At 46.2% G+C, this 26719-nt stretch overlaps 2 protein-coding genes across 6 annotated transcripts; both read left to right on the plus strand.

Annotated features, from left to right (window-relative positions):
• Positions 1-306: 306 nt before the first annotated feature.
• On the plus strand, positions 307-5410 carry LOC146397882 (carbonyl reductase [NADPH] 1-like). 3 transcript variants are annotated; one of them, XM_084992042.1, is made up of 3 exons: positions 307-627; positions 1441-1557; positions 4705-5410. In XM_084992042.1, the coding sequence occupies exons 1-3, from the start codon at positions 339-341 to the stop codon at positions 5175-5177; spliced, it is 879 nt and encodes a 292-aa protein (XP_084848168.1). In that variant the 5' UTR covers positions 307-338; the 3' UTR covers positions 5178-5410. The 3 variants fall into 3 exon arrangements, with proteins under 3 accessions (XP_084848168.1, XP_084848170.1, XP_084848169.1); XM_084992044.1 differs by having other exon boundaries at positions 326-627; positions 1479-1557; XM_084992043.1 differs by lacking the exon at positions 307-627 and adding an exon at positions 969-1125.
• Positions 5411-14419: 9009 nt separating this feature from the next.
• LOC146397883 (carbonyl reductase [NADPH] 1-like) lies at positions 14420-19515 on the plus strand. Of its 3 annotated transcripts, none has more exons than XM_084992047.1 (3): positions 14420-14733; positions 15585-15663; positions 18811-19515. In XM_084992047.1, the coding sequence occupies exons 1-3, from the start codon at positions 14445-14447 to the stop codon at positions 18830-18832; spliced, it is 390 nt and encodes a 129-aa protein (XP_084848173.1). In that variant the 5' UTR covers positions 14420-14444; the 3' UTR covers positions 18833-19515. The 3 variants fall into 3 exon arrangements, with proteins under 3 accessions (XP_084848173.1, XP_084848171.1, XP_084848172.1); XM_084992045.1 differs by having other exon boundaries at positions 14421-14733; positions 15547-15663; XM_084992046.1 differs by lacking the exon at positions 14420-14733 and adding an exon at positions 15075-15231 and having other exon boundaries at positions 15547-15663.
• The last annotated feature ends 7204 nt before the right edge of the window (positions 19516-26719 follow it).

Raw genomic sequence — 26719 nt, forward strand, 5'->3', positions numbered from 1 at the left:
ATATCACCTCCCAACAGAACCCCGGGCATCTCAGGTTAATTTAAAAGACTGCTGTGCCCAGGTTTGGCTCTGGATGTGGCACCAGGGACAGAGTGGAGTCAGGAGTTGGTCATTGGGAACATCGTGCACCATTTGGCCAGTCCTTGGACAGAGGCAAGAAGGCAGGGCTTAGTGCCCTAGGAGTCTCACTCCTGGCAGCCAGACACACTGGATCCCAGCTCTGGTGTTACTAGCTCCTTGGTAGTCAGGTCCAGCCCCTTGTATTGCCCCGCCTCCTGTCCTAGATGCACACTACCCTCCACTCTCCACACCAGAGGCTCGGACACACTACACCGGCCATGTCCTCCCACACTCGTGTGGCCCTGGTGACTGGCTCAAACAAGGGTATTGGCCTTGCCATTGTACGGGAGCTGTGTCGGCAGTTCTCGGGGGATGTGGTACTCACAGCCAGGGACGTGGTTCGGGGCCAGGCGGCAGTGAAGCAGCTGGAGGCAGAGGGCCTGAGCCCACGCTTCCACCAGCTGGACATCGATGACCTGCAGAGCATCCGGGTCCTGCGTGACTTCCTGTGCAAGGAGTACGGGGGGCTGGACGTGCTGGTCAACAATGCGGCCATCGCCCCCAAAAGTAAGTAGATAGGAGTTCCCATAAGTGGATGGGATACAGCCTTGTGAGGGTGGCCAACATGGCTGTGACAGGGCACTGGCTGAATCTCAGGTGTGGGGTCTAGAGCCCACTCCCCAGAGAGTGGACATACTGGTGGCCAGAGGGAGCAGAATCCTTCCAGACTGACAAGTCCCTTCCAGCCAGAGGGCTCCCGAAATACCTTTGGTCAGACGGTTTAGGACTGAGTCCAGATTTTCACAATATCACTCTCATGGAATTTGGGAGCCCTTCAGTGAATTTTTAACTTATGTTGACATGAACAAAATCTGGCAAAGCATGGGACACGCAGATCCCATATTTGCTCCCTTCACTTAGCCTCCCCTGATGGTGCCATCTTACAGAACTCTAGAGCACGATCAAGCCCTGAAATGCGCACTGGCACAACGCTGCGAAGGAAACACGGACATTAATTAATATTCATCAGAATACATAGCACGGGAGTTCCTGTCATGCTCAAGGGTAACAAACCCAACTACTATGCCTGAGGAGGTAGATTTGATCCCTGGCCTCACTCAGTGGGGGAAGGATCCAGCTTTGCCATGAGCTGTGGTGTAGGCCACAGACACGACTTGGATCCTGCCTAGCTCTGGTTGTGGTGTAGAACGGCAGTTACAGCTCCGACTGGACCCTTAACGTGGGAAATCCATATCCATATGCCTAGGGTGCAGCCCACCCACCCACCCCCCCAAAAAAAGAAAGAAAACATATTACAAAGAGCTACCATTGTCAAAATTTTCACATAAGGCTAATATTTATTAACTCCATTTCCTTCAGCTCTAAGAGCTGCCAATCCCACACCATTTCATACTCAGGCAGAAATGATGATGAAAACCAACTTCGTGGGAACCCGAGATGTGTGCACCGAGCTTCTGCCGCTAATAAGACCCAAAGGTGAGTCTGAATGGAGCCCAAGATAAGGGGTTTCAGGCAAGATCTGGGCTCCGCCTGCCTCTGGCCTCCTCTGCGGTCCCAGCTCCCTCTCCTCTTCCACTTCACTGGCAGCAAGGCTGTGTCCCCACCTTTCCAGGTGCCTGAGGCCACAGGTCCTTCTACACAGTCCAACTGAGTCTTGCCTCGGTCCAGCTGCTCTTTGCACATCTGGCCCTTTCTTCTCTTCCCACCTTAACGCAAAGGTCTCCTCTGAGAGCCCTTTAACTTGCCCCATGCCCGTCACAGCTGGGCTTCCCTTAGGACTCCACCCAGACCTTCTCACCCCTCCTTCCCGCTCACAGTGACCTGATTCACCTTTCGTCGTTGCTTGTTGGCTTTTTCTGATTCGGGTTTCGGGAGCCCAGACTACCATCAATTCATTATGCCCCCAAAGGCTTTCCCTTCATCTCTTCATTTCACGTTTTCTTTTGACTCCACCTGATAGAATATATTATACATATATTGGTTAAAGATGCTAAGCGAAGCGCACACTTCGGAGTCTTGGCCAATTCAGGACATCCCATACCACCCTCAGGGTCAATAATTTACTAAAAGTACACAGAACTCAGCAAAAGTCTGTTAAACACACATGAGAGTAAACTAGGAAACAGAGACTAGCTCAGGTCAGCAGTGGTCAAGGTCTCATGGCACAGGGTCAAGAAAGACCAGGATGGAGTTGCCACATGCCCTCTCCCAGCAGATCCTGGGGGAAGCACGAGTTTCTCCCTGAAACAACAGGAGACAGCACCTGTGGAGCATTGCCCACCCGGGAGCTCACACTGACCATGGTGTCCAGTGGCCTTGGTGCTTGTTGCTCACTTAGGTGTGGCCCAATGAGCACTTTGCTCTCCTGACTCTTCAGCCCCTCCCAAGATCCACCTCATACCAAGTACCCCAAGGCCCCAGCATAGTCACCTGTTAACACAGATTATAGAGCGGGACCCTAGGTAACAAGTCCAGGCCAGGCTTCTCAGGCAGGACATTCTAAGGGTTTAACATTTCCTCCAAGGCCCCTGGCCAAGGGCTGAAGCATCCTGTGCACAAGCTTAGGCCTTCCCTTACAGAGAGCACCCAAGGTGGCTTTCCTAGGGCTCTCTTACATCCAAAGGACATCAAGCAACTACATCTAGTACAAAAGTTATCTAACAGAGCAACAGTCTGAGATATATGCCTAATAACTGCAGGAGGCAACTTGGGGGAGGGATACTTTGAGAGGAACAGATAAACCTACTTCCACTTCATGTGTTTTGGCAAATTGTGGTCTCCCCTTAGTCAACTGCTATTTGGACATTTTTAGCATACAACTGTTTCTTCAACTATTTGACAGATATTAAGCAATAAGCCAAGGCATATAAATTTTTCTTTCTTTCTTTTTTTTTTTTTCTTTTTCCCTTTTCTGGGGCTGCTCCCGCGGCGTATGGAAGTTCCCACGCTACAGGTCCAATCACAGCTGTAGCCACCGGCCTACACCAGAGCAACAGCACCGTGGGATCTGAGCCACATCTGTGACCCACACCACAGCTCACAGCAGTGCTGGGTCCTTAACCCACTGAGCAAGGCAAGGGATCGAATCCGCAACCTCATGGTTCCTAGTCGGATTCGTTAACAATGCACCACGATGGGAACTCCACAAGGCATATAAATTTTTAAAGATATTTTCTTAGAAAAATATATCTATTTGCCTCAGAAATCACAAAACTAGATGTGGTGATGATGCTTCTACCATGGGTAGAGAGGGACACATGATTATGGAGAGAAGACTGAAAGAAAGTAAGGAGGTTATGGACTGTGTGCAGCTTCAGAAACTTGGTGGCTCTTTGTCAATGGTGCTCCTAAGCTTTCAATCGAGTCACAATTAGACATTTACAGGTTCATACTCTGGACTGCTACCATAACCCACCAGGGGACTAAAGCCACTCAATCGAATGGCCACCTTGTTTCACCAATTTACAACATGGAAAGTAGCTGCTACTCAGCTCCCCTCGATTTTTGTCATCTACTCATTTTCCATCAGTGTGACAACCAGAGGAGACTGTCACTCAGTCTCCCAGGACACTTGACCCGCAACATCAGTACCTGCCTTGACGCCTTAGACAGGGGTTCTCCCACCAGGGTGGAAAAGCCAGGTCCAGAAACAGCATCTCATCTCAGCAGGGCACAATATAACTTCCTAGGCCTGCCACCTCCAGCCCGAATTCCCAGCTCTGTGTCCAGACATGGCCTCAACAAGTCTGTCTCCTACACATCTCCCCTCCTTCTGACTGGCTGGCAGAGGAAACATTCAGGGGCCTTGGAGTCTCAGAAGATGCTAGAGTCTTAGGAACAATGAGCCAACTCCTACCTTGGGGCTGCACCCATTTCCACTCCCCTCCTGCACCCAAAAAGACACTGCAAGGAACCACACCTGAGGACAGTCCCTCCATAGTATCTGCACCTCCTCACCCAGGAAGACCTGCTTCTGATGGCCCCTATCATGTCCTACTCTCATTCCCTCTTAAGGTCCCTTTGAATCTCTCAGTGGCATGCTCACTGGGCATCTCCGAAATAATCAGATTCCACTGCCCCTCTCTGTCCTCCAATAGCCAGGACTGGAGGCATTACTCGTGAGTGAGAAAAACCCAAACCCAGAAAAAAATGCATGAAATTCAGACCCTGAAATGAATGCTTTTAGCTTATTCTGACTGAGCCTCCCAAGATGAATGCTGTCTGATCCCCTAGGAACTGCCATTCATAAACCCACAGGCCCTTGGCAGGTCAAGACACACCTGTCCTAGAGCACTGGCCAAGTGACCATAGACCCTCAGGTGGCCCCAAAGGAGGCCACTCTCCTGAGTGCAGCGAGGACTCCTCTTATTTTCTGAGCATTTTCCTCCATACACCAGTTGCCTTTTCTTATGGGAATCTGGGCACTGCCCTCCCCACTAGAGCATTTCATTCCCTGACATCATCCATACACGATGCTCAGCAGATGATCCAAGGCCAGTTCATGTCCCTCTCTCACAGAGGCACTCTTACGTCTTCACCTAGCAAACTGCTCACTCCTGGGGAATTGGGTCTATATCCTTCTGGTGCTCATGTCTCTATATAAGGATCTGTGTTGTATTACAGGCAGAGTGGTGAATGTGTCTAGCACTGAGGGTGTCAGAGCCCTTAACGAGTGCAGCCCTGAATTGCAGCAGAAGTTCAAGAGTGAGACCATCACAGAGGAGGAGCTGGTGGGGCTCATGAACAAGTTTGTGGAAGACACAAAGAACGGGGTGCACAGGAAGGAGGGATGGAGTGATTCGACCTACGGAGTGACAAAAATTGGGGTCTCTGTGTTGTCCAGGATCTACGCCAGGAAACTGAGTGAGCAGAGAGCAGGGGACAAGATCCTCCTGAATGCCTGCTGCCCAGGGTGGGTGAGAACTGACATGGGGGGACCCAAAGCCCCCAAGAGCCCAGAGGAAGGAGCAGAGACCCCCGTGTACCTGGCCCTTTTGCCCTCAGATGCAGAGGGGCCTCACGGTCAGTTTGTTTCTGACAAAAAAGTTGTAGAGTGGGGTGTTCTCCCTGAGAGCTTCCCCTGGGTCAATGCATAATTTGTGTCCTGATTTCCCCAAAAGGGTACTTACACTGTCAATGTATCCTGATGCAAAAATGAAAAAGAAAACAGAGAACCAAATTGTCTCTATTAAGTCCCCACTCACAGAGGGCTGCTCATTCTGTGAAGGCTTATGTGATTACTTCTCTGACCCCAAGGAAGGGAAACATGGAGTAGATGACAAATAATGTAAACCAATCAAGAGATGAATAAATGGCTCTTCATAAAGGTCCACGTGTGCCGACTGTTCCTATGCTAAAAAGGCTCAGACATGGAAGAGACCCAAAGGCAGGTCAAGAGAAGCGCGAGCATAACTTGGGACAACCCCCGTTATGCATCCGGTCAGACAGGAAATCCACTGAGCTTTGCGGGTCCAAGTGGTCTCTGCTGCAGCTACTCAGATCTGCCTTTGCAGCAGGAAAGTCGCCAGAGAGGGTTCATAAACCGAGGAGCATGGTGACATTGAGACCGTGGGCTTTAGCTCAGCAGCCAGCAGTGTAACACGGGCAGCATCACAGAGGGAGGATATTTGCTCTGGTGTCTTTAAACCCCAAATTCAATGGGACAAGAGCAACTGTGTAGTTGAAGTGTGAGGGGGCACTTTTATGAAAGATGCGGACCTAAGAGAATCAGAGCCGGCAGGGAAGAGGGAGTGTGCAGGTGTGTTGGTGGATAGGAGAGATTGTGGTCCAGTCTATGCAGGGAGGGTGTGTTGTTTATGTGAGCCTGGAGGGGCAGGAGGCCTGCAACGTCAGTAATGAGTCCAACACCCACGTGGTAATGGTGCCTGACGCAAACAAGGATTGCCCATGGTGTGGGAGCTGTGCCAGCAAGGGACATTCCCAGAGGACAGGCAGCAGTGAAGCAACTGCAGGCAGAGGCCCTGAGCCTACAATTCCCCCAGCTGGACATCGGTGACCTGCAGAGCATCTCTGCCCTGTGCGACTTCCTATGCATGGAGTACCCAGGAGCTGCACCCTCTGGTCAATGATGGGGCCATCACCTTCCAGTGTATGTGGATGGGACCTCAAAGGATATAGGCTGGGAGGGTGGCCAGCATGGGTGGGTCACGGCTACTGCCTGAACCTCTGCTATATGGGATTTAGAAACTGTCCCCTCGGGAGGTGGAGAGATGGATGGACAGACAGGCAGATGTCCACAAGGAGCAGAATCCTTCCAGACAGACAAGCCCTTCCAGCCATAAGGACTCTGCAATACCTGTCATCCAGCTGTTAAGTCCAGATTTTCACAGCATCGCTCTGACTGAACTTTGGAGCCGCTGGGCGATTGTTGTATAGTTGACTTAGAACTTTCTGTCAATTTCTACTCTACAGCAACGTGACTCAGTTATACGCATGTTCATACTATTCTCCTATTACCTTCCGTCATCATCCATTATGACTGGATCTAGTTCCCTGTGCTATGCAGCATGATCTCATTCCCAATCCACTCCAGACATTATGGATTGCACCTAGAAACCCCAAACTCCCAATCCATCCCACGCCTTCACCCTCCACCTTGGCAACCACATCTGTGTTCTCCATGTCCATCAGTTTGTTTAGTTTCTACAGATACGTTCATTCACACCATATTTCAGATCCCACGTATAAGTGATATCACAATGTATTTGTCTTTCTCTTTCCGACTTACTTCACTTGGTGTGAGCATCTCTTGTTCCTTCAATGTTGCAAATGGCCTTCTTTTGTTCATTTTCTGGCTAAGTGGTATTCCTTTGTGTGTCGGTACAACATCTTTTAGTTTAATTATTTTTACTTTTTCCATTATAGCTGGGTTTCAGGGTTCTGCCAATTTTCTGCACTACAGCAAACCGACTCAGTCACACACGCACACACACACACACACACACACACACACACACACACACACATATGTATTCATTCTTTTTCTCACATTATCCTCCATCATGCTCCATCATTAGTGACTAGCTACAGTTCTCAGTGCTATGAAGCAGGATCTCATTGCTTATCCATTACCAACGCAATACGTTTGCACCTATTAACTATAGATTCCCAGTCCATCCCACTCCCTCCACCTCCCCCTCCCCGTCATCGTTGGCAAGCACAGTGTGTTCTCCAAGTCCATGAGTTTCTTTCCTATGGAAAGTTTCACTTGTGCGTTATATTAGATCCACATATAAGTGATACTGTATGGTATTTGTCTTTCTCTCTCTGATTTACCTCACTTAGTATGAGAGTCTCTAGTTCCATCCATGTGACTGCAAATGGCATTCTTCTGTTCTTTTTCACGGGTGAGTATTCCATGGCATACACACACACACACACACACACACACAGATCGATCACATCTTCTTAATCCATTCATCTGTCGATGGACATTTAGGTTGTCTCCACGTCGGGGCTATTGTGAGTAGTGCTCCAGTGAACACACGGGTGCCGGTGTATTTTTCAAGGAAAGTTTTCTCCAGATGTATGCCCAAGAGTAGGATTGCTGGGTCATATGGTACTTCTCCATTTAGTTTTCTGAGGTACCCCCATACTGTTTTCCATATAGGTGTACAAATTTACATTCTCACCAACAGTGTAGGGGGTACCCTTTTCTCCACACCCTCTCCAGCATTTATAATGCTTGACTTGATAATGATGGGCATTCTGATAGGCGCACGGTGGTACCTCATAGTAGTTTTGATTTGCATTTCCCTAATAATTAGAGATGCTGAGCATGTTTTTCATGTGCTTCTTGGCCATCCACATGTCTTCTTTGGAAAAAGGTATATTCAGGTCTTTTCCCCAATTTTCATTTGGGTCGTTGGGTTGTTTGTTGGTTGGTTGGTTTGCTTTCTGCTGTTGAGTTTTTTAAGGTGATTGTATCTTTTAGTGATGAAGCCCTGTCAGTTGCATCGTTGGAAACTATTTTCTGCCATTCTGCAAGGTGTCTTTTGGGGTTTTTCATGGTATCCTCTGCTGTGCCAAAGATTGTCCGTTTGATTAGTCCCATTGGTTTATTTTTGCCTTTATTTCTGTTGCCGTGGGAGACTGACCTAAGAAAATTTTGTACGGTTGACAGCAGAGAGTATCTTGCCTATGTTCTCTTCATGGAGCTTTATGGTGTCTTGTCTTACGTTTAAGTCGTTAAGCCCCCATTTTGAATTTATTTTTTGTGCATGGTGTGAGAGTGTGTTCCAGTTGCATGGATTTATGTGCAACTGTCCAGTTTTCCCAGCACCACTGTCTCTTTCCTGTCCATATTCTTGCCTCTTTTGTTGACGATGAATTGACCATAGTTGTCTGGGCTCATTTCTGGATTCTCTATTCTGTTCCATTGGTCTGTATGTCTGCTTTGGAACCAGGACCACACTCTCTTGCTTACTGTAGCTTTGCGGTACTGCCTGAAGTCTGGGGGAGTTATGCCTCCTGCTTGGTTTTTGTTCCTCGGGATTGCTTTGGCAATTCTGGGTCTCTCATGGTTCCCCATAAATTTTTGGATTCTTTGTTCCACTTCAGTGAAAAATGTCTTGGGGAGCGTGATGGGGATTGCATGGAATCTGTAGGCTGCTTTGGGTAGCATGGCCATTTTTACAAGGTTAATGTGTCCGACCCAGGAGCGTGGAAAGTCTTTCCCTTTCTTTGCATCCTCTAATTTCCCTCACTAATGTTTTATACTTCTCAGCATATAAGTCTCTCACCTCCTTGGTCAGGTCAATTCCCGGGTATTTGATTTTGGGGGGTGCAACTTGAAAAGGTATTGTATTTTTGTATTCCTTTTCTAGAATTTCATTGGGAGTCTACAGACATGTGACTGATTTCTGAATGTTAATCTTGTATCCTGCTACTTTGCTGATTTTTTTGATCCGTTTGAGTAGTTTTGGGGTTAAGCCCTTAGGGTTTTCTCTGTATAGTATCGTGTCATCTGCACACAGTGACAATTTCACCTCTTCTCTTCCCATTTACATACTCTTTATTGCTTCTGTTTGTCTAATGGCTGTGTCTCCAGCTTCCGAAATACTAAGTTGAATAAAAGTGGTGAGAGTGGGCATCCTTGTCTTGTTCCAGATTTGAATGGGAAGGCTTTCAGCTTTTCTCCATTGAGTGTCATATTAGCGGTGTGTTTCTCGTGCATGGCTTTTCTTATGTTAAGGTATGCTCCCTCTGGAACCACTTTGCTAAGAGTTTTTACCATGAATCGATGTTTGACTTTGTCAAATGCCCTGTCCACATCTACTGAGATGATCATGTGGTTTTTGACTTTTCTTTTGTTCATGTGGTGTGTGACGTTGATTGATTTGCATACGGCAAACCATCCTTGTGCACCTGGGATGAATCCACTTGGTCGTGGTGTATGATGATCTTTTTTCTATGTTGTTGATTCAGTTGGCTAAAGTTTTGCTGAGAAGTTTTGCATCTACATTCATCAAAGATATGGCCTATACTTTTCTTTTTTGGTGGTATCTTTGTCTGGTTTTGGTATGAGGGTGATGGTGGTGTTTGGGAGTGTTCCTTCTTCTGCAACATTTTGCAAGAGTTTAAGGAGGAGGCGTATAAGTTCCTCTTGGTATGTTTGAAAGACGTCGCCTGTGAAGCCATCTGGCCCTGGGCTTTTACTTGTCAGGAGAGTTTTTACGACATCGTCAATTTCATTTCTAGTGATAGGTCTGTTCAGGTGATCTATTTCTTCTGGATTCCGTTTTGGCGGGCTCTAGGTCTCTAGAAAGTTGTCTGCTTCTTCTAGATTGTCGAATTTGTTGGCATACAACTGTTCATGGGACTCTCTTATGGCTTTTTGTATTTCTGCAGGATCCATCAGGATTTCTCCTTTTTCATTTCTTATTTTGTTGATTTGGGTTTCTTTCTCTCCTCTTCTTGGGGAGACTGGCCAGAGGTTTGTTGATTTGGTTGACGTGGTCAAAGAACCAGCTCTTGCTTTTGTTGATTTTTTCCATTGTTTTTTGATTCTCTGTTTTATGGATCTCCTCTCGGATCTTCATGATTTCCTTCCTTCTGCTGACTTTAGGTTTTGTTTGTTCTTCCTTTTCGAGTTCCTTCAGGTGGTGGGTTAAGTTGTTGAATTGAGATTTTTTCTTCCGTTTTGAGGAAGGCCTGTCTTGCTATGAATTCCCCTCTGAGCACTGCTTTTGCAGCATCCCATAGATTTGGAGGGGTTGCGTCTTCCTTATCCTTTGTCTCCAGGTATTTTTAAATTTCCTGCTTGATTTCCTCATTGACCCATGGCATCTTTAGGAGCACGTTGTGTAGTCTCCATGTGGTCGGGTTTTTCTCATATCTTTTCCTCTGGTTGATTTCTAGTTCCATGTCATTGTGGTCAGAGAGATCCTTGAAATAATTTCTATACTCTTAAATTTGTTGAGGTTAGCTTTGTGCCCCAGTATGTGATCAATCCCTGAGAGTGTTCCAGGTGCACTTGAGAAGAATGCGTATGCTGATTTTTTTGGATGGAATGTCCTGAAAATGTCGATTAAGTCTCACTTTTCCATTGCGTCATTCAGGATCTCTGTTGCCTTCCTGATTTTCTGTCTAGAGGATCTGTCCATCGATGTGAGTGGGGTGTTAAAGTCTCCTGCTATTAGTGTCCTCCCATCTATTTCTCCTTTTATGTCTGTTGGTGTTTGTTGTAGGTACCTGGGTGTTCCAGCATTAGGGGCATATATGTATTGGTGAGTGTAACATCCTCTTCTTGAGTGGGTCCTTTAAGCATTAAATAGTCTTCTTCTTTGTCTTTCTTTATGGCCTTTATCTTAAAGCCTATTTTGTCTGATTTGAGTATTGCAACTCCTGCTTTCTGGTCTTGTCCATTGGCATGAAATATCTTTTCCCATCCCCTCACTTTCAATCAATAGGAGTCCTTTGCCCAAAGGTGAGTCTCTGGTAGACAGCAGATTGTAGGTGTTTACTTTTTTTTTAATCCAGTCTGCCACTCAGTGTCTTGTGATAAGAGCATTCAGTCCATTGACCTTTAAGGTAATTATTGATACATATGGATTTATGGCCATTTTCAACCTTGGTTTCCAGTTGATTCTATGTTTCTCCTATCCTCCTTTTTTTGGGGTTGGATGATTTCCATTTATTTTGTGCTTGAGTACTTTTCTTTTGAGCTTTTGTGAATGTGAACCCTTCCTGGATTTGCTTGTTTTAGCCTGATAGTCATACAGGCTCAAGCATATTATTGTTTAAAAAAAAAAAAAAAGAGTCTCTACTGTCTTCCTTTCATTCCCCACATTCTAAGATTTTGAAGTCCCTTGTTAGCATCTTCATGTTTGTCCCTTTGCTGTTCCTTGTGTTTATCATCGATTTTACTGTAGGTTGTTGGGTTTTTTTTTTTTCCTCTTTTAGATCTGTATGCTGGCTTATGTAAGTGTTTGCTTTCCAGTTGTGGTTTTCTCCATCCTATTTCTTCGTACTTCTTCTTTTATTTAGAGATGCCCTTTCGGTGTTTCTTGAAGAATGGTTTAGGTTTGCTGTACTCTTTTAGCTTGTGTTTGTTGGAGGAATTCTTTATTCCCCCTTCTATGTTAAATGATATTCTTGCTGGATAGAGTATTCTAGGCTGCAAATTGTTTCCTTTCAGAATTTAAGTATATCTTGCCCCTCCCTTCTGGCCTTTACTGTTTCTGTGGAGAAATCAGCCTTCTGCCATGTGGGTGTTCCCTTAGAATTAACCCTTTGTTTTCTTCTTACTGCCTTTAGAATCCTCCCTCTCACTTAAACTTTTGCCATTGGTATCATAATATGTTTTTGTGTGGGCCAGTTTGGGTTCAACTTGTTTGGGGCCCTCTGGGCTTCCTGTATCTTGATACCAGATTACTTTGTTTAGTGTTGGAAAGGTTTCAGACATAATTTCATTGAATATACTTTCAATCCCCTTTTCTTTTTCTTCTCCTTCTGGAATTCCTATTATGCATACATTGGCCCTCTTTGTATCACCCCATGGATCTCTTATACTGCTTTCATGTTTTTTCATTTGGTTTTCTGTCCACTGTCCCGACTGGGTGATTTCCATGAGTCCATCTTCCAGGTCACCAATTCCTCCCTCTGCATCATTCATTCTGCTCGTCAGTTCCTTTAGCTCAGTTTGTGTCTCTGAACATGAATTTCCTAATTTTTCTCTGTTCCTACTTACACATTTCTGGTTCCTTTCCAAAGGAATCTGCATTACTTTTCACCTCTGCTCTTAATTCCTTGATATTCAGACTCAATTCCTTCAGTAGTTTCACCTCCTCCCTTTTGAACACAGTGTCTATCAGACTACCAAGGACTGTTTCATTTTTTTGCTGCTTCATGTGAATTCTCCTGTTCCTTTAACTGGAATTGGTTCCTGAGCTTCTTCATCTTGCTTATGGTTTTCTCTTTCTGTGAGTTTAGGGAAGCCAAACTGAAGTCTTGGAGGGTGACTTCTATCAGGAACACCCTTGTATTTTTGGGGGGTTGCTATTTTTCTTCGTCATGGGAATTTGAATATTAGGTGTCTTGTTCTTTGGTATGAGCAGGCTGTTATCCCCAAGGTGCTGAGTGTGTTCCCAGGGAGCAGGAGGCAATGCTTAGGGGTAGTAGTCAGTGCCTGGCTGCTGGGCTCTTAACAGCAGCAAGGACCTGCAGGAAGGTGGCACAGCCTTCTCCTTATTGAAGGACCCTGGGAAGTGTGGATGAGACTTAGGCGGATTTACAGGATGCCCAGAGCATTTGGCAGTGGCAACAGCAGGGTGGGTGTGTTCCCAGGGGAGCAAGAACAGCAACAGGTGGTATTCCACTGCAATGTCCTCCTCTGTGGTGCCCTCTGAGGTGGCCGGGGCTGCAAATGATTCCTGATCAGGGTCCCCCAGAAGCAGTGATTGTGAACTGGGAGGGACTTTGGATGAAGGATATACCCTTATGAGAATCAGAGAGGATGGGAAAATGGAGCCAGTAGGGGTTTTAGTGGCTAGGAGAGATGATGGCCCAGTTGTTGGGGGGAGAAAGTGAAATTTAAGTGGGAAAGGAGGGCTGAAAGGTTATTAAGGAAGACATAGTTCCTGACACATGTCCATTGGTGCAGACTGCTTAATACCAAACCAATTGTTCCTAATTGTTGGATCTCGTTAGGAGGACGAACAAGGAGTATGGAATTGCTTTAGGTTTCCTATTTGACAGCTTTCCGGACAAACATCAGGAAGAAGGTATCCTGCCTGAGCCACCTTCCTGTATGACCTTGAGCCACAAGGGGTATCTACTTTATCCTTTCAACTGTAAAATGGGGATCACATCATAGGACTGCTCGGAAGAGGAGTATCAGGATATAGGGGCTGTTGCTGAAACACAGGGGGATTGCCAAGCATCCGCTGCCACGAGTCCCTGTAAGAGGGTCCCAACAGCAGCCAGGGCAGCAAGGACAAACTTCTTCCCGCCCAACACCAATCCTGGCCTCCCCAGGGTCCTGAGGATTGTCCTCCACGTTCCCTCCAGTAACAGAAGCACTGCAAGTCAACTTCCAAAAATATAACATACACTTCAATATTCCACTTATTATAGTAACATAAACCAAACCAAAATGTGGCCCTTTCAGGAACCCAAAGAATTATTCCTGCATGCAATAAATATCCCAACCACTGGCTTGGCACAGAAAGAACTTCACAAACCCCCCAAGCCCGGGGCATCACTGGGAATCCCACAGAGCCAGGTACACGGCCCAAAGGGTAGTTGAACATAGGACCATGTCTCTCATTCACTGTCTGGAATGCCTCTTAAGAAAGCTGCCAGGAACTCTGTTCCTCATAAGCCATCTCCCTTAGCAGTTTTTTTTTCATTACAGAAAAAGCAATCATTGCCATTCTGTAGGGAGTAATGGGCCCAGCCTAAGAGAATGAATCAGCACTCCTTTTTCTCCTTTGGAAGATCTCCTCCCAAATACTTTTTGCTCAACTGCAAGAACTCCCTTGCCCCCAGGGGCCCTTCACCTATATATCACCTCCCAACAGAACCCCGGGCATCTCAGGTTAATTTAAAAGACTGCTGTGCCCAGGTTTGGCTCTGGATGTGGCACCAGGGACAGAGTGGAGTCAGGAGTTGGTCATTGGGAACATCGTGCACCATTTGGCCAGTCCTTGGACAGAGGCAAGAAGGCAGGGCTTAGTGCCCTAGGAGTCTCACTCCTGGCAGCCAGACACACTGGATCCCAGCTCTGGTGTTACTAGCTCCTTGGTAGTCAGGTCCAGCCCCTTGTATTGCCCCGCCTCCTGTCCTAGATGCACACTACCCTCCACTCTCCACACCAGAGGCTCGGACACACTACACCGGCCATGTCCTCCCACACTCGTGTGGCCCTGGTGACTGGCTCAAACAAGGGTATTGGCCTTGCCATTGTACGGGAGCTGTGTCGGCAGTTCTCGGGGGATGTGGTACTCACAGCCAGGGATGTGGTTCGGGGACAGGCGGCAGTGAAGCAGCTGGAGGCAGAGGGCCTGAGCCCACGCTTCCACCAGCTGGACATCGATGACCTGCAGAGCATCCGGGTCCTGCGTGACTTCCTGTGCAAGGAGTACGGGGGGCTGGACGTGCTGGTCAACAATGCGGCCATCGCCCCCAAAAGTAAGTAGATAGGAGTTCCCATAAGTGGATGGGATACAGCCTTGTGAGGGTGGCCAACATGGCTGTGACAGGGCACTGGCTGAATCTCAGGTGTGGGGTCTAGAGCCCACTCCCCAGAGAGTGGACATACTGGTGGCCAGAGGGAGCAGAATCCTTCCAGACTGACAAGTCCCTTCCAGCCAGAGGGCTCCCGAAATACCTTTGGTCAGACGGTTTAGGACTGAGTCCAGATTTTCACAATATCACTCTCATGGAATTTGGGAGCCCTTCAGTGAATTTTTAACTTATGTTGACATGAACAAAATCTGGCAAAGCATGGGACACGCAGATCCCATATTTGCTCCCTTCACTTAGCCTCCCCTGATGGTGCCATCTTACAGAACTCTAGAGCACGATCAAGCCCTGAAATGCGCACTGGCACAACGCTGCGAAGGAAACACGGACATTAATTAATATTCATCAGAATACATAGCACGGGAGTTCCTGTCATGCTCAAGGGTAACAAACCCAACTACTATGCCTGAGGAGGTAGATTTGATCCCTGGCCTCACTCAGTGGGGGAAGGATCCAGCTTTGCCATGAGCTGTGGTGTAGGCCACAGACACGACTTGGATCCTGCCTAGCTCTGGTTGTGGTGTAGAACGGCAGTTACAGCTCCGACTGGACCCTTAACGTGGGAAATCCATATCCATATGCCTAGGGTGCAGCCCACCCACCCACCCCCCCAAAAAAAGAAAGAAAACATATTACAAAGAGCTACCATTGTCAAAATTTTCACATAAGGCTAATATTTATTAACTCCATTTCCTTCAGCTCTAAGAGCTGCCAATCCCACACCATTTCATACTCAGGCAGAAATGATGATGAAAACCAACTTCGTGGGAACCCGAGATGTGTGCACCGAGCTTCTGCCGCTAATAAGACCCAAAGGTGAGTCTGAATGGAGCCCAAGATAAGGGGTTTCAGGCAAGATCTGGGCTCCGCCTGCCTCTGGCCTCCTCTGCGGTCCCAGCTCCCTCTCCTCTTCCACTTCACTGGCAGCAAGGCTGTGTCCCCACCTTTCCAGGTGCCTGAGGCCACAGGTCCTTCTACACAGTCCAACTGAGTCTTGCCTCGGTCCAGCTGCTCTTTGCACATCTGGCCCTTTCTTCTCTTCCCACCTTAACGCAAAGGTCTCCTCTGAGAGCCCTTTAACTTGCCCCATGCCCGTCACAGCTGGGCTTCCCTTAGGACTCCACCCAGACCTTCTCACCCCTCCTTCCCGCTCACAGTGACCTGATTCACCTTTCGTCGTTGCTTGTTGGCTTTTTCTGATTCGGGTTTCGGGAGCCCAGACTACCATCAATTCATTATGCCCCCAAAGGCTTTCCCTTCATCTCTTCATTTCACGTTTTCTTTTGACTCCACCTGATAGAATATATTATACATATATTGGTTAAAGATGCTAAGCGAAGCGCACACTTCGGAGTCTTGGCCAATTCAGGACATCCCATACCACCCTCAGGGTCAATAATTTACTAAAAGTACACAGAACTCAGCAAAAGTCTGTTAAACACACATGAGAGTAAACTAGGAAACAGAGACTAGCTCAGGTCAGCAGTGGTCAAGGTCTCATGGCACAGGGTCAAGAAAGACCAGGATGGAGTTGCCACATGCCCTCTCCCAGCAGATCCTGGGGGAAGCACGAGTTTCTCCCTGAAACAACAGGAGACAGCACCTGTGGAGCATTGCCCACCCGGGAGCTCACACTGACCATGGTGTCCAGTGGCCTTGGTGCTTGTTGCTCACTTAGGTGTGGCCCAATGAGCACTTTGCTCTCCTGACTCTTCAGCCCCTCCCAAGATCCACCTCATACCAAGTACCCCAAGGCCCCAGCATAGTCACCTGTTAACACAGATTATAGAGCGGGACCCTAGGTAACAAGTCCAGGCCAGGCTTCTCAGGCAGGACATTCTAAGGGTTTAACATTTCCTCCAAGGCCCCTGGCCAAGGGCTGAAGCATCCTGTGCACAAGCTTAGGCCTTCCCTTACAGAGAGCACCCAAGGTGGCTTTCCTAGGGCTCTCTTACATCCAAAGGACATCAAGCAACTACATCTAGTACAAAAGTTATCTAACAGAGCAACAGTCTGAGATATATGCCTAATAACTGCAGGAGGCAACTTGGGGGAGGGATACTTTGAGAGGAACAGATAAACCTACTTCCACTTCATGTGTTTTGGCAAATTGTGGTCTCCCCTTAGTCAACTGCTATTTGGACATTTTTAGCATACAACTGTTTCTTCAACTATTTGACAGATATTAAGCAATAAGCCAAGGCATATAAATTTTTCTTTCTTTCTTTTTTTTTTTTTCTTTTTCCCTTTTCTGGGGCTGCTCCCGCGGCGTATGGAAGTTCCCACGCTACAGGTCCAATCACAGCTGTAGCCACCGGCCTACACCAGAGCAACAGCACCGTGGGATCTGAGCCACATCTGTGACCCACACCACAGCTCACAGCAGTGCTGGGTCCTTAACCCACTGAGCAAGGCAAGGGATCGAATCCGCAACCTCATGGTTCCTAGTCGGATTCGTTAACAATGCACCACGATGGGAACTCCACAAGGCATATAAATTTTTAAAGATATTTTCTTAGAAAAATATATCTATTTGCCTCAGAAATCACAAAACTAGATGTGGTGATGATGCTTCTACCATGGGTAGAGAGGGACACATGATTATGGAGAGAAGACTGAAAGAAAGTAAGGAGGTTATGGACTGTGTGCAGCTTCAGAAACTTGGTGGCTCTTTGTCAATGGTGCTCCTAAGCTTTCAATCGAGTCACAATTAGACATTTACAGGTTCATACTCTGGACTGCTACCATAACCCACCAGGGGACTAAAGCCACTCAATCGAATGGCCACCTTGTTTCACCAATTTACAACATGGAAAGTAGCTGCTACTCAGCTCCCCTCGATTTTTGTCATCTACTCATTTTCCATCAGTGTGACAACCAGAGGAGACTGTCACTCAGTCTCCCAGGACACTTGACCCGCAACATCAGTACCTGCCTTGACGCCTTAGACAGGGGTTCTCCCACCAGGGTGGAAAAGCCAGGTCCAGAAACAGCATCTCATCTCAGCAGGGCACAATATAACTTCCTAGGCCTGCCACCTCCAGCCCGAATTCCCAGCTCTGTGTCCAGACATGGCCTCAACAAGTCTGTCTCCTACACATCTCCCCTCCTTCTGACTGGCTGGCAGAGGAAACATTCAGGGGCCTTGGAGTCTCAGAAGATGCTAGAGTCTTAGGAACAATGAGCCAACTCCTACCTTGGGGCTGCACCCATTTCCACTCCCCTCCTGCACCCAAAAAGACACTGCAAGGAACCACACCTGAGGACAGTCCCTCCATAGTATCTGCACCTCCTCACCCAGGAAGACCTGCTTCTGATGGCCCCTATCATGTCCTACTCTCATTCCCTCTTAAGGTCCCTTTGAATCTCTCAGTGGCATGCTCACTGGGCATCTCCGAAATAATCAGATTCCACTGCCCCTCTCTGTCCTCCAATAGCCAGGACTGGAGGCATTACTCGTGAGTGAGAAAAACCCAAACCCAGAAAAAAATGCATGAAATTCAGACCCTGAAATGAATGCTTTTAGCTTATTCTGACTGAGCCTCCCAAGATGAATGCTGTCTGATCCCCTAGGAACTGCCATTCATAAACCCACAGGCCCTTGGCAGGTCAAGACACACCTGTCCTAGAGCACTGGCCAAGTGACCATAGACCCTCAGGTGGCCCCAAAGGAGGCCACTCTCCTGAGTGCAGCGAGGACTCCTCTTATTTTCTGAGCATTTTCCTCCATACACCAGTTGCCTTTTCTTATGGGAATCTGGGCACTGCCCTCCCCACTAGAGCATTTCATTCCCTGACATCATCCATACACGATGCTCAGCAGATGATCCAAGGCCAGTTCATGTCCCTCTCTCACAGAGGCACTCTTACGTCTTCACCTAGCAAACTGCTCACTCCTGGGGAATTGGGTCTATATCCTTCTGGTGCTCATGTCTCTATATAAGGATCTGTGTTGTATTACAGGCAGAGTGGTGAATGTGTCTAGCACTGAGGGTGTCAGAGCCCTTAACGAGTGCAGCCCTGAATTGCAGCAGAAGTTCAAGAGTGAGACCATCACAGAGGAGGAGCTGGTGGGGCTCATGAACAAGTTTGTGGAAGACACAAAGAACGGGGTGCACAGGAAGGAGGGATGGAGTGATTCGACCTACGGAGTGACAAAAATTGGGGTCTCTGTGTTGTCCAGGATCTACGCCAGGAAACTGAGTGAGCAGAGAGCAGGGGACAAGATCCTCCTGAATGCCTGCTGCCCAGGGTGGGTGAGAACTGACATGGGGGGACCCAAAGCCCCCAAGAGCCCAGAGGAAGGAGCAGAGACCCCCGTGTACCTGGCCCTTTTGCCCTCAGATGCAGAGGGGCCTCACGGTCAGTTTGTTTCTGACAAAAAAGTTGTAGAGTGGGGTGTTCTCCCTGAGAGCTTCCCCTGGGTCAATGCATAATTTGTGTCCTGATTTCCCCAAAAGGGTACTTACACTGTCAATGTATCCTGATGCAAAAATGAAAAAGAAAACAGAGAACCAAATTGTCTCTATTAAGTCCCCACTCACAGAGGGCTGCTCATTCTGTGAAGGCTTATGTGATTACTTCTCTGACCCCAAGGAAGGGAAACATGGAGTAGATGACAAATAATGTAAACCAATCAAGAGATGAATAAATGGCTCTTCATAAAGGTCCACGTGTGCCGACTGTTCCTATGCTAAAAAGGCTCAGACATGGAAGAGACCCAAAGGCAGGTCAAGAGAAGCGCGAGCATAACTTGGGACAACCCCCGTTATGCATCCGGTCAGACAGGAAATCCACTGAGCTTTGCGGGTCCAAGTGGTCTCTGCTGCAGCTACTCAGATCTGCCTTTGCAGCAGGAAAGTCGCCAGAGAGGGTTCATAAACCGAGGAGCATGGTGACATTGAGACCGTGGGCTTTAGCTCAGCAGCCAGCAGTGTAACACGGGCAGCATCACAGAGGGAGGATATTTGCTCTGGTGTCTTTAAACCCCAAATTCAATGGGACAAGAGCAACTGTGTAGTTGAAGTGTGAGGGGGCACTTTTATGAAAGATGCGGACCTAAGAGAATCAGAGCCGGCAGGGAAGAGGGAGTGTGCAGGTGTGTTGGTGGATAGGAGAGATTGTGGTCCAGTCTATGCAGGGAGGGTGTGTTGTTTATGTGAGCCTGGAGGGGCAGGAGGCCTGCAACGTCAGTAATGAGTCCAACACCCACGTGGTAATGGTGCCTGACGCAAACAAGGATTGCCCATGGTGTGGGAGCTGTGCCAGCAAGGGACATTCCCAGAGGACAGGCAGCAGTGAAGCAACTGCAGGCAGAGGCCCTGAGCCTACAATTCCCCCAGCTGGACATCGGTGACCTGCAGAGCATCTCTGCCCTGTGCGACTTCCTATGCATGGAGTACCCAGGAGCTGCACCCTCTGGTCAATGATGGGGCCATCACCTTCCAGTGTATGTGGATGGGACCTCAAAGGATATAGGCTGGGAGGGTGGCCAGCATGGGTGGGTCACGGCTACTGCCTGAACCTCTGCTATATGGGATTTAGAAACTGTCCCCTCGGGAGGTGGAGAGATGGATGGACAGACAGGCAGATGTCCACAAGGAGCAGAATCCTTCCAGACAGACAAGCCCTTCCAGCCATAAGGACTCTGCAATACCTGTCATCCAGCTGTTAAGTCCAGATTTTCACAGCATCGCTCTGACTGAACTTTGGAGCCGCTGGGCGATTGTTGTATAGTTGACTTAGAACTTTCTGTCAATTTCTACTCTACAGCAACGTGACTCAGTTATACGCATGTTCATACTATTCTCCTATTACCTTCCGTCATCATCCATTATGACTGGATCTAGTTCCCTGTGCTATGCAGCATGATCTCATTCCCAATCCACTCCAGACATTATGGATTGCACCTAGAAACCCCAAACTCCCAATCCATCCCACGCCTTCACCCTCCACCTTGGCAACCACATCTGTGTTCTCCATGTCCATCAGTTTGTTTAGTTTCTACAGATACGTTCATTCACACCATATTTCAGATCCCACGTATAAGTGATATCACAATGTATTTGTCTTTCTCTTTCCGACTTACTTCACTTGGTGTGAGCATCTCTTGTTCCTTCAATGTTGCAAATGGCCTTCTTTTGTTCATTTTCTGGCTAAGTGGTATTCCTTTGTGTGTCGGTACAACATCTTTTAGTTTAATTATTTTTACTTTTTCCATTATAGCTGGGTTTCAGGGTTCTGCCAATTTTCTGCACTACAGCAAACCGACTCAGTCACACACGCACACACACACACACACACACACACACACACACACACACACATATGTATTCATTCTTTTTCTCACATTATCCTCCATCATGCTCCATCATTAGTGACTAGCTACAGTTCTCAGTGCTATGAAGCAGGATCTCATTGCTTATCCATTACCAACGCAATACGTTTGCACCTATTAACTATAGATTCCCAGTCCATCCCACTCCCTCCACCTCCCCCTCCCCGTCATCGTTGGCAAGCACAGTGTGTTCTCCAAGTCCATGAGTTTCTTTCCTATGGAAAGTTTCACTTGTGCGTTATATTAGATCCACATATAAGTGATACTGTATGGTATTTGTCTTTCTCTCTCTGATTTACCTCACTTAGTATGAGAGTCTCTAGTTCCATCCATGTGACTGCAAATGGCATTCTTCTGTTCTTTTTCACGGGTGAGTATTCCATGGCATACACACACACACACACACACACACACAGATCGATCACATCTTCTTAATCCATTCATCTGTCGATGGACATTTAGGTTGTCTCCACGTCGGGGCTATTGTGAGTAGTGCTCCAGTGAACACACGGGTGCCGGTGTATTTTTCAAGGAAAGTTTTCTCCAGATGTATGCCCAAGAGTAGGATTGCTGGGTCATATGGTACTTCTCCATTTAGTTTTCTGAGGTACCCCCATACTGTTTTCCATATAGGTGTACAAATTTACATTCTCACCAACAGTGTAGGGGGTACCCTTTTCTCCACACCCTCTCCAGCATTTATAATGCTTGACTTGATAATGATGGGCATTCTGATAGGCGCACGGTGGTACCTCATAGTAGTTTTGATTTGCATTTCCCTAATAATTAGAGATGCTGAGCATGTTTTTCATGTGCTTCTTGGCCATCCACATGTCTTCTTTGGAAAAAGGTATATTCAGGTCTTTTCCCCAATTTTCATTTGGGTCGTTGGGTTGTTTGTTGGTTGGTTGGTTTGCTTTCTGCTGTTGAGTTTTTTAAGGTGATTGTATCTTTTAGTGATGAAGCCCTGTCAGTTGCATCGTTGGAAACTATTTTCTGCCATTCTGCAAGGTGTCTTTTGGGGTTTTTCATGGTATCCTCTGCTGTGCCAAAGATTGTCCGTTTGATTAGTCCCATTGGTTTATTTTTGCCTTTATTTCTGTTGCCGTGGGAGACTGACCTAAGAAAATTTTGTACGGTTGACAGCAGAGAGTATCTTGCCTATGTTCTCTTCATGGAGCTTTATGGTGTCTTGTCTTACGTTTAAGTCGTTAAGCCCCCATTTTGAATTTATTTTTTGTGCATGGTGTGAGAGTGTGTTCCAGTTGCATGGATTTATGTGCAACTGTCCAGTTTTCCCAGCACCACTGTCTCTTTCCTGTCCATATTCTTGCCTCTTTTGTTGACGATGAATTGACCATAGTTGTCTGGGCTCATTTCTGGATTCTCTATTCTGTTCCATTGGTCTGTATGTCTGCTTTGGAACCAGGACCACACTCTCTTGCTTACTGTAGCTTTGCGGTACTGCCTGAAGTCTGGGGGAGTTATGCCTCCTGCTTGGTTTTTGTTCCTCGGGATTGCTTTGGCAATTCTGGGTCTCTCATGGTTCCCCATAAATTTTTGGATTCTTTGTTCCACTTCAGTGAAAAATGTCTTGGGGAGCGTGATGGGGATTGCATGGAATCTGTAGGCTGCTTTGGGTAGCATGGCCATTTTTACAAGGTTAATGTGTCCGACCCAGGAGCGTGGAAAGTCTTTCCCTTTCTTTGCATCCTCTAATTTCCCTCACTAATGTTTTATACTTCTCAGCATATAAGTCTCTCACCTCCTTGGTCAGGTCAATTCCCGGGTATTTGATTTTGGGGGGTGCAACTTGAAAAGGTATTGTATTTTTGTATTCCTTTTCTAGAATTTCATTGGGAGTCTACAGACATGTGACTGATTTCTGAATGTTAATCTTGTATCCTGCTACTTTGCTGATTTTTTTGATCCGTTTGAGTAGTTTTGGGGTTAAGCCCTTAGGGTTTTCTCTGTATAGTATCGTGTCATCTGCACACAGTGACAATTTCACCTCTTCTCTTCCCATTTACATACTCTTTATTGCTTCTGTTTGTCTAATGGCTGTGTCTCCAGCTTCCGAAATACTAAGTTGAATAAAAGTGGTGAGAGTGGGCATCCTTGTCTTGTTCCAGATTTGAATGGGAAGGCTTTCAGCTTTTCTCCATTGAGTGTCATATTAGCGGTGTGTTTCTCGTGCATGGCTTTTCTTATGTTAAGGTATGCTCCCTCTGGAACCACTTTGCTAAGAGTTTTTACCATGAATCGATGTTTGACTTTGTCAAATGCCCTGTCCACATCTACTGAGATGATCATGTGGTTTTTGACTTTTCCTTTGTTCATGTGGTGTGTGACGTTGATTGATTTGCATACGGCAAACCATCCTTGTGCACCTGGGATGAATCCACTTGGTCGTGGTGTATGATGATCTTTTTTCTATGTTGTTGATTCAGTTGGCTAAAGTTTTGCTGAGAAGTTTTGCATCTACATTCATCAAAGATATGGCCTATACTTTTCTTTTTTGGTGGTATCTTTGTCTGGTTTTGGTATGAGGGTGATGGTGGTGTTTGGGAGTGTTCCTTCTTCTGCAACATTTTGCAAGAGTTTAAGGAGGAGGCGTATAAGTTCCTCTTGGTATGTTTGAAAGACGTCGCCTGTGAAGCCATCTGGCCCTGGGCTTTTACTTGTCAGGAGAGTTTTTACGACATCGTCAATTTCATTTCTAGTGATAGGTCTGTTCAGGTGATCTATTTCTTCTGGATTCCGTTTTGGCGGGCTCTAGGTCTCTAGAAAGTTGTCTGCTTCTTCTAGATTGTCGAATTTGTTGGCATACAACTGTTCATGGGACTCTCTTATGGCTTTTTGTATTTCTGCAGGATCCATCAGGATTTCTCCTTTTTCATTTCTTATTTTGTTGATTTGGGTTTCTTTCTCTCCTCTTCTTGGGGAGACTGGCCAGAGGTTTGTTGATTTGGTTGACGTGGTCAAAGAACCAGCTCTTGCTTTTGTTGATTTTTTCCATTGTTTTTTGATTCTCTGTTTTATGGATCTCCTCTCGGATCTTCATGATTTCCTTCCTTCTGCTGACTTTAGGTTTTGTTTGTTCTTCCTTTTCGAGTTCCTTCAGGTGGTGGGTTAAGTTGTTGAATTGAGATTTTTTCTTCCGTTTTGAGGAAGGCCTGTCTTGCTATGAATTCCCCTCTGAGCACTGCTTTTGCAGCATCCCATAGATTTGGAGGGGTTGCGTCTTCCTTATCCTTTGTCTCCAGGTATTTTTAAATTTCCTGCTTGATTTCCTCATTGACCCATGGCATCTTTAGGAGCACGTTGTGTAGTCTCCATGTGGTCGGGTTTTTCTCATATCTTTTCCTCTGGTTGATTTCTAGTTCCATGTCATTGTGGTCAGAGAGATCCTTGAAATAATTTCTATACTCTTAAATTTGTTGAGGTTAGCTTTGTGCCCCAGTATGTGATCAATCCCTGAGAGTGTTCCAGGTGCACTTGAGAAGAATGCGTATGCTGATTTTTTTGGATGGAATGTCCTGAAAATGTCGATTAAGTCTCACTTTTCCATTGCGTCATTCAGGATCTCTGTTGCCTTCCTGATTTTCTGTCTAGAGGATCTGTCCATCGATGTGAGTGGGGTGTTAAAGTCTCCTGCTATTAGTGTCCTCCCATCTATTTCTCCTTTTATGTCTGTTGGTGTTTGTTGTAGGTACCTGGGTGTTCCAGCATTAGGGGCATATATGTATTGGTGAGTGTAACATCCTCTTCTTGAGTGGGTCCTTTAAGCATTAAATAGTCTTCTTCTTTGTCTTTCTTTATGGCCTTTATCTTAAAGCCTATTTTGTCTGATTTGAGTATTGCAACTCCTGCTTTCTGGTCTTGTCCATTGGCATGAAATATCTTTTCCCATCCCCTCACTTTCAATCAATAGGAGTCCTTTGCCCAAAGGTGAGTCTCTGGTAGACAGCAGATTGTAGGTGTTTACTTTTTTTTTAATCCAGTCTGCCACTCAGTGTCTTGTGATAAGAGCATTCAGTCCATTGACCTTTAAGGTAATTATTGATACATATGGATTTATGGCCATTTTCAACCTTGGTTTCCAGTTGATTCTATGTTTCTCCTATCCTCCTTTTTTTGGGGTTGGATGATTTCCATTTATTTTGTGCTTGAGTACTTTTCTTTTGAGCTTTTGTGAATGTGAACCCTTCCTGGATTTGCTTGTTTTAGCCTGATAGTCATACAGGCTCAAGCATATTATTGTTTAAAAAAAAAAAAAAAGAGTCTCTACTGTCTTCCTTTCATTCCCCACATTCTAAGATTTTGAAGTCCCTTGTTAGCATCTTCATGTTTGTCCCTTTGCTGTTCCTTGTGTTTATCATCGATTTTACTGTAGGTTGTTGGGTTTTTTTTTTTTTTCCTCTTTTAGATCTGTATGCTGGCTTATGTAAGTGTTTGCTTTCCAGTTGTGGTTTTCTCCATCCTATTTCTTCGTACTTCTTCTTTTATTTAGAGATGCCCTTTCGGTGTTTCTTGAAGAATGGTTTAGGTTTGCTGTACTCTTTTAGCTTGTGTTTGTTGGAGGAATTCTTTATTCCCCCTTCTATGTTAAATGATATTCTTGCTGGATAGAGTATTCTAGGCTGCAAATTGTTTCCTTTCAGAATTTAAGTATATCTTGCCCCTCCCTTCTGGCCTTTACTGTTTCTGTGGAGAAATCAGCCTTCTGCCATGTGGGTGTTCCCTTAGAATTAACCCTTTGTTTTCTTCTTACTGCCTTTAGAATCCTCCCTCTCACTTAAACTTTTGCCATTCGTATCATAATATGTTTTTGTGTGGGCCAGTTTGGGTTCAACTTGTTTGGGGCCCTCTGGGCTTCCTGTATCTTGATACCAGATTACTTTGTTTAGTGTTGGAAAGGTTTCAGACATAATTTCATTGAATATACTTTCAATCCCCTTTTCTTTTTCTTCTCCTTCTGGAATTCCTATTATGCATACATTGGCCCTCTTTGTATCACCCCATGGATCTCTTATACTGCTTTCATGTTTTTTCATTTGGTTTTCTGTCCACTGTCCCGACTGGGTGATTTCCATGAGTCCATCTTCCAGGTCACCAATTCCTCCCTCTGCATCATTCATTCTGCTCGTCAGTTCCTTTAGCTCAGTTTGTGTCTCTGAACATGAATTTCCTAATTTTTCTCTGTTCCTACTTACACATTTCTGGTTCCTTTCCAAAGGAATCTGCATTACTTTTCACCTCTGCTCTTAATTCCTTGATATTCAGACTCAATTCCTTCAGTAGTTTCACCTCCTCCCTTTTGAACACAGTGTCTATCAGACTACCAAGGACTGTTTCATTTTTTTGCTGCTTCATGTGAATTCTCCTGTTCCTTTAACTGGAATTGGTTCCTGAGCTTCTTCATCTTGCTTATGGTTTTCTCTTTCTGTGAGTTTAGGGAAGCCAAACTGAAGTCTTGGAGGGTGACTTCTATCAGGAACACCCTTGTATTTTTGGGGGGTTGCTATTTTTCTT

This window comes from Sus scrofa, chromosome 13 (assembly GCF_054392235.1).
Source record: "Sus scrofa isolate SSC_HxYL_T2T_F1_AM1 chromosome 13, Sscrofa_HxYL_maternal_Yorkshire_Landrace_v2.0, whole genome shotgun sequence".
NCBI classification, from domain to species: domain Eukaryota; kingdom Metazoa; phylum Chordata; class Mammalia; order Artiodactyla; family Suidae; genus Sus; species Sus scrofa.

What these genes read in the sequence shown, in the direction of transcription:
- LOC146397882 (XM_084992042.1), top strand. Translation starts at nt 339, where the DNA reads ATGTCCTCCCACACTCGTGTGGCCCTGGTGACTGGCTCAAACAAGGGT. An exon ending in TGCGGCCATCGCCCCCAAAA is followed by an intron (nt 628 to 1,440) that starts GTAAGTAGATAG and finishes CATTTCCTTCAG; the next exon opens with CTCTAAGAGCTGCCAATCCC. An exon ending in GCCGCTAATAAGACCCAAAG is followed by an intron (nt 1,558 to 4,704) that starts GTGAGTCTGAAT and finishes GTTGTATTACAG; the next exon opens with GCAGAGTGGTGAATGTGTCT.
- LOC146397883 (XM_084992045.1), top strand. Translation starts at nt 14,445, where the DNA reads ATGTCCTCCCACACTCGTGTGGCCCTGGTGACTGGCTCAAACAAGGGT. An exon ending in TGCGGCCATCGCCCCCAAAA is followed by an intron (nt 14,734 to 15,546) that starts GTAAGTAGATAG and finishes CATTTCCTTCAG; the next exon opens with CTCTAAGAGCTGCCAATCCC. An exon ending in GCCGCTAATAAGACCCAAAG is followed by an intron (nt 15,664 to 18,810) that starts GTGAGTCTGAAT and finishes GTTGTATTACAG; the next exon opens with GCAGAGTGGTGAATGTGTCT.